This window comes from Uloborus diversus, chromosome 9 (assembly GCF_026930045.1).
Source record: "Uloborus diversus isolate 005 chromosome 9, Udiv.v.3.1, whole genome shotgun sequence".
In the NCBI taxonomy this organism is placed as follows: Eukaryota; Metazoa; Arthropoda; class Arachnida; order Araneae; family Uloboridae; genus Uloborus; species Uloborus diversus.
Genome location: NC_072739.1, coordinates 48,102,593 through 48,110,126, shown reverse-complemented (window position 1 = coordinate 48,110,126; position 7,534 = coordinate 48,102,593). Strand labels below are relative to the sequence as shown.

The 7,534-nt window shown below is 37.1% G+C and overlaps 1 protein-coding gene across 1 annotated transcript; it reads left to right on the top strand.

Moving 5' to 3' along the window:
* Positions 1–528, top strand: LOC129230195 (uncharacterized). The gene has a single exon (XM_054864596.1). The coding sequence runs from the start codon at positions 1–3 to the stop codon at positions 526–528; it is 528 nt and encodes a 175-aa protein (XP_054720571.1).
* The last annotated feature ends 7,006 nt before the right edge of the window (positions 529–7,534 follow it).

Sequence of the window (7,534 nt, the reverse complement as noted above, 5' to 3'; positions counted from 1 at the left end):
ATGGACAATGCTTCCTACCATAGCGTTTATGTGGAAACCATCCCTAATACCTCCACCAAAAAAGATGATATTAGGCGTAGGCTAACATCTAAAAATATCGCCTGGAACTCGGACATGCTTAAAGATGAACTTTTAAATCTAGTATCCAATTCCCGTAGCATGTATGAAGAATACCGAGTAGATAAGTTACCGGCACTTCATGGACACACGGTTTTGAGAATGTCGCCTTACCACTGTGAACTAAATCCTATTGAAAATATATGGAGTGTAGTGAAAGGTAAGGTGGCAGCAGAAAATAAGACATTTAAAGAAAAAATGGAAGAACTCACAAAAAAGGAATCCATTAAAAATGTCTCTGCTGAAACCTGGAAGAACTGTGTTAGCCACATTATAAAGGAAGAGCTAATGTGGGAGCTTGATGGAATGAGTGGCTCTACAGTTGAGAACTTTATAATAAATTTTGATCTCGAATCAACTGACACTGCTTCAGAAGATATGTCCAGTGTTGAGGAAGTTATGTCATTATAAATATGTAACTTTCTCAATATTTGGAAATGGGCAAATCCAATGATGAAAATAAAAATATAGAAAATGTTCACATGCAAAATAAAATACTATAAAATAGCAAACACTTTTCACATTAAAAAAATATATGTATTCTGTAAAATAGTAGACAATTTTCCCATTGAAGTGTAGTTTGAAAAAAATATGTTTGCTTTTATTTTTAATAAGTCAGTTAAATCTAATGATGAAATATTAAGAAATTATTCAGATGGTGATATTTTCGCCACAAATCCTTTTCTCCAATGTTACCCTGATTCATTGCAGATTCAATTGCATTATGCAAGAAATATGCAACCCGCTTGGATCAAAAATAACTCATGAACTTGTAGCCTTTTACATCCCGATTTTCAATGTAACATAAAAGTTTAATTCCAATTTAAGAAATACCCACTAACTACCCCTCTGTCTCTCATCAGATTTAAGGAATTTGGATTTTCTCCAGTTTTAAAGCCATTCATGGATGATATTAAAATTGTTGGTTGGTTGGTTTATTTATCTTCAATGGCGCAAGAGCCCTAAGGGCTATACTACGCAAAACGATTATTTAGTTTAAATTGTTTACATAAATATTAAGTCAGTATATGACAAAAGTAAACGTGACTAAAATCCTAGAATCTGAATGATAAGCAATGCACCATCAATATGTTCAAAAAAATTTAAACAATCATGCCACTGAAAACTTTTGCTTCGATGCTATGCACGATTCGCTTGAAAGTGTTGCTCAATTGGAATTAAAGAAGAAACTTAATCAAATTTTATTTGTTGATTCCGTTAATTCATTAAATATGCATTTATTAAAGAAACGAATTCATGCTTTCAAACATGGCCTTGACGAGAGAAAAAACAAATCACTAAATGTAACTAAATCTTCCACTTATAATATAAAAGACCACACTTAAAAGCAAATAAACAGCGCCTCATAAGAGCAATTCCTTTCATCATTTTCGACAAAATTAAGACTAACAGGTTCTTTTGGTAAGAATGGAAAAAGTTGCACCTGCTGTTACTCAAGGTATCGCCTGTTATCTTGATGAGCTTGTTATAGAATATCATGAAAAATTCAAAGAACTATTTCCTTCTATAAATATAACCAATAAACACTATCACATGTTGCATTATGCCGACTGAATGACTAAGTTTGGACTATTAATTCATTAGTGGCGCATGCGGTATGAAAAAAACACACCTACTGTAAAAAGCACGCTAGTATGAATTGCAATTTTAAAAGCATTTCTAAGAGTATGGCAACTATCCATTACTTTTCAGTGTTCAGCTTGGTTGGTTGTTGGTTTATTTAATTTTAATGGCACAAGAGCCCTTGAGGGCTATACCGCGCCAAACGTTTTATTTATTTAATATTATGTATATGAAGTCATGACATTGTAAAAGTAAACTTGTTTTGAGGTAAAAGGTATAAAACTTCACTACTTCAAAATAAGTAGTGAAGAACATGTAAATATTAGAAGCATTTAAATGGATAAAACAATAGGTTGACAATAACCTTGCTTAACAAGAGAAAGGACAAAATCACATTTTGACGGCACAAACACTAAATTAAAAAGGAGAAACCTATCTCCTGGAGGAAGGAGAACAAATTGCGATGGGGTGGGTCCCCCAGCAACTCCTTCAAAGGTGGATTTAAAAAATTAAAATATTTAAAACGAATTTAGTTAAAATTTGGGCAGTTACTTAAAATGTGCAACACTGTCTGATTTACATTACATGTAATGCATGTTGGAACTGGTTCACGACATAAGAGGTACTTATGGGTGAATCTGGTATGACTGATGTGTAGTCGAGTTAATAAAACTTGTTTTCTCCTGGTAAGCTGCATTGATTTGAAACCTGTAGTCGAGGGCTGGATCGAATGCAATTTGTTTTGTGTTTCAAGATTCCAGTTCTGCTGCCAATGTGTGCTAAGACATTCACAAATGGCGTTTTTAATATCCTCAAAAGGATCACTGTCATCGGTTTGGATACTTGCAGCTCTGGCAGCCAAGTGTTCAGCTTGGAACGCTAATGGTGAAGTGTCATTCTTAATTTGCATGCAAAGAAGAAATTCTGTTATCCTCTTGTGAAAATTATGAGTTATTGTCAGAAGCTGGGTATGAAGAACACAACGGGCCATTCCATGGAAAACTGTATTTTTGTCCCGCAAGTGACGCTTCATGTATTTCATACAAAATAAAAATTTAAAAGGATGATGAACAAAATTTTGTTGCGTAAGAAATCACAAACGCATGTGTGACGTTTTAAGCAAAAACTTTCTTCAAAAATTATTTCTTTTTTATGAAATATAGGAACCGTTACGGGCGGGATAAAATGACAATTTGCAATGGAATGGGCAAAAACGTGTTTTTTTTAATGGTTTAAACAATTATTTCTAATCTATTGAGATATGTTGCTTTTACATTGGAACCATAACTTTCAAAATCTACAATTTGTTCCGTCATTGCTGTATTAATAGAGCAAAAATATTAGCTTATTTATAAGCAAGTTATCAGAGATCGACTTTGGATGTTCCGCACGTGACGCATGTAAATAAATTTTAAATACTTAATCGTTTCATAAAATATAACTGTGTCAGGAGTATCTTTGTATCGAATATAAAGATTAAAAAAATGCTTACCCCTGTTACATTAAGATATTAAGAGATATGACAGAATGGTAATGAAATTTAAGCACGTTTTTGTCCTGCACGTGAGGGTGGAATGGCCCCAACACTTTAAAAGTTGCAAGAACTGCTATATACTGAGGAACAGAAAACAGGTGAAATATGTTTGTTTGCAACGAGATAAATTAAGAATCTAATTTAAATCAAGGCTTTGGCAAAATTGACGAATTATTTTTTTTTAATAAATTCATTCTTATCTCCGAATATGGGACATTGCTTTTTCTCATCCTCATTTGAATGCATTTTATATAAAAAACAAAGTAAATGCTCATTAATGGATGTAGTGTGCTCTCACACTGGCAAAGTTACAGTTCATGGGTACCGTGAGGTGAAGATAGCAGTATATTTCTATAAAACATGTATTAATTTAGCTATTTGTAATTTTTATATTTGTCTTCTCCAACTGTTTCATAATAATAAGTAGAATCGATATGCAAAATTGCAGAGGAAATATCCCGCTGCATGAAGCAGTCAAAGTATCTGTCGAAGCAGCCTAAGGCTGCTATATAGCGACGTACACCCCCATGTAAGGAATAAACATGGGTATATCCTCTTCATGCACGGGGGGACAATAAAAGCTTTATCCTGCAGATGTGTGCACGGAGAGATATCAGGTTTGATTTCTCCGAAATTAACATTCAACAGAGGGAGATAGATATCTGCCAAGGCATACTCTCAGAATATGATACAGAAATGCAGAGAATAAGACGCACACCTGTCCTTAGATCAGGGGAAACAACGTACTGCATCATGAGAAAACCGGTAGCATCCTTAGCCGGGTTACTCGAGAATAGGTCTACCCGGGACTTAATAGATGAGCAAATAACACGTTACCCGAGTTACTTTGAATACATTGTGTTCAAGTTAAGAAAGGCGGAGGAGAGGAGGAAGGTTACGATTCAGTTTTGGGACAGCTTCTGAGCTCAAAATCAAGTTTTACCTGCTCTGCCAATTTTTAGTAAGAGGTTTGGACCGCAGTTTGCAAACCGACTAAAAAGATCTCCATGGTAGCAACCGATGACGTCAGTTCCCAACAGCACTATCTTTCTATAAAACATCCATTAATTTAGTTATTGGTGATTTTAATTTTTTTCTTCTCAAACTGTTTTATAATAATTAAACAGTGAAAAAAAAGGCTGAGCATGATATTACGGATTTCGCATATTTGATACGAACTTTACTGTCAAAACATTATGAAGGAAAAAAAATCTCATCTTTTTTTTTTTTTTTAAGTGCATGTAAATTACAGGAAAAGACTTAGAGTGCAACGAAGTCCCAGGTGGAAACCCAACAGTCAATATTGCAGTCAGGAAGGAGCAAGTGAAAACAATGGCCACCTGCTTACGAGTGGCTAAATACCCGCTGCCAAGACTTTAAGGGGCGAACCCCATTACACTGTGTTCTGCAGTTTACGTGCTTCAATTTTCACAAAGCGTACCACAGGGAGGCCATACAGATGCTGCTGGATGCCGACAGCGGCAACGATATGCAGGATTGTAGAGGAAATACCCCTCTGCATGAAGCAGTCAAAATCTCTGTCGAATTAGCTAATAGGCTGCTATATAGCGACATACACCCCATGATAGGAATGAAACAGGAGTATATCCTCTCCACGAACAGGGGGACAGCAGAAGCTTTATCCTTCAGATGTGTGCATTGAGAGAGATCATGATTTATTTGCAAGATTGCAGCGGAAATACCATTCTGCATGAAGCAGTCAAAGTATCTGTCGAAGCAGCATAAGGCTGCTATATAGCGACGTACACCATGTACGGAATAAACATGGGTATATCGTCTCCATGCACGGGGGGACAATAGAAGCTTTATCCTGCAGATGTGTGCACGGAGAGAGATTAGGTTTAATTTCTCCAAAATTAACATTCAACACAGGGAGATAGTATACCTTGGCAGATATCTATCACAATATGATACAGAAATGCAGAGAATAAGACGCACATCCGTCCTTAGATCAGGGGGAACAACGTACTGCATCATGAGAAAAACGGTAGCATCCTTAGCCCGGTTACTCGAGAATAGGTCATATCCGGGACTTAAAATATGAGGAAATAACACGTTACCCGAGTTACTTTGAATACATTGTGTTCAATGTAAGAAAGGCGGGGGAGAGGAGGGAGATTACGATTCAGTTTTGGGACAGCTTCTGAGCTCAAAATCAAGTTTTACCTGCTCTACCAATATTTAGTGAGGTTCGGACCGCAGTTTGCAACCGACTAAAGAGATCTCCATGGTAGCAACTGATGACGTCATATCTCAACAGCAGTATCTTTCTATACAACATGTATTAATTTAGTTATTGTTGATTTTAATTTTCTGCAGTTTATGTGCTGCAATTTTCACAAGGCGTACCACAGGGATGCCATGAGATGTTGCTGGATGCCGACAGGAGCAACGATATACACGATTGCAGAGGAAATACCCCTCTGCATGAAGCAATCGAAATCTTTGTCGAATTAGCCAAAAGGCTGCTATATAGCGACGTACACCCCCATGTTAGAAATGAAACAGGGGTCTCTTGTTCTTCGAGGATTGGTGTTGCTTCAAACTATTAACTTCATGAGTAAACTTAAAATTTTTCTTCTTAGGCATCTTCTGGAAGATGATTAGAAAATTGGCTTTCTGAAAGTTTCATTGATTATGATGGAATCGACTCCGAGGTTTAATTACGTTTTCCAACCTTACAAGCAAGTTAGTGTTTTGAAAAGCTCAGCAAAAACAATAGTTATGAATGTGTTTCATAAGTTACAAGAGTGGAATCCCAACGATGCCGTTCGTGATGTTTTGAATAAAACTTCGGACTTAACAGGAGTTTCAAGTCACAACATCTTACGAATGCGAAAAGAGTTTAACATCAACGGTTCTTTTTCTACACCTGGGGAAAAAAGGCCTGCAAGAAAAGGCAAAGCAACGCGTCTTCAGAAGTTTGATTACTTTGTTCTGTCTGCAATTCGGAGGAAAGTTCACTTATTTTTCAAAAGAAATGAAATTCCAACAGCGGCAAACGTCATGAAGATTGTTAACGAAGATGCTGACCTTCCAAATTTGACGCTCGACACGACAAGGAGGTTAATGCAGGACTTAGTATTTGTCTATAAGAAGAGATCGAGGAATTTCACGCTCATTGAAAGGGAAGATATCCAAGTGTGGCGACGCAAGTATTTACGACAAATTCGTCACTACCGAAATGAAGGCAGAACCATTTATTATACTGATGAAACCTGGGTGAATTTTGACCACACAAAACAAACAGTGTGGCAGGACACTTTCATCAAGAGGCCAAAAAAGGCATTTCTGTCTGGTCTCTCAACTGGATTGAAAGCCCCAACAGGAAAGGGATCCAGACTTATCATCACTCATGCTGGAAATGAGAAAGGGTTCGTGAAAGAAGCAGAGGACATATTTAAGGAATATCTAAAAATAGAATACGTACGCAGTTCAAATGGAAAACATGATTGCTATACTAAAAGGTATAAGTTCAAAACTGTCCGAAGTATGAGCACTTGACAGTATTTACAGATTTTATGTGTTACAAAAAGATATGTGTTAACCCTTTGCACTCACTACTTGGTTTAATACGGATAGCATCTTTTTATTTTTATATTAAGATACGCAACTATATTACACCGTGTGACAATCATGATTTGCCACACCTGTCCCCAACTGCATTTTCATCCTCCACGCATGTGATAACTCTATCCCACCAAGCTGCTTTTTCTACCTCGCGGTTTCGACCACCTGTAACTGCAACCGCACAGTTAATTGTGAGATTCCGGCATGGTCTCAGTTTTTTTCCGACTCTTCAGGATATCGTGGAATTTAGGAAGAATGTAGTTTGCAAGGTTTTCCACGACTCCCCGGCACTTTTCAGTGTTCGGGGGTCATGCACACAATTTGGTGACTCTTTCACGTCTGCAATGGTTTAGCTAAAAAAAAAAACGAATTGTTGAGAAGACGACTCACCTTTAGTGTATTATTGAAGCCTACTATTTTCCGGAGAAATCTCGGATGAAACCCTTCCCTGATCATGCTGTGAACTTTCTGTGAACTTTACTTTCTTCTGCTAGTCTAATCACCTGCTGATGTGAGCTTCAATTTGTCTTCGTATCCGGAGCCTTTTGCTATTACAAGTGGGAAAATGAAAAGCTGGAATTGACCAACGCGGATGACTTGAGACGGATGCCGATCGGATGAACTATGCAGTTTTGAGTTCTCGGTAAACCCTTGGCCATCAGAGGAGCACAACTACCAAGATATGGAATCCCGATGCATCCTAAAAGT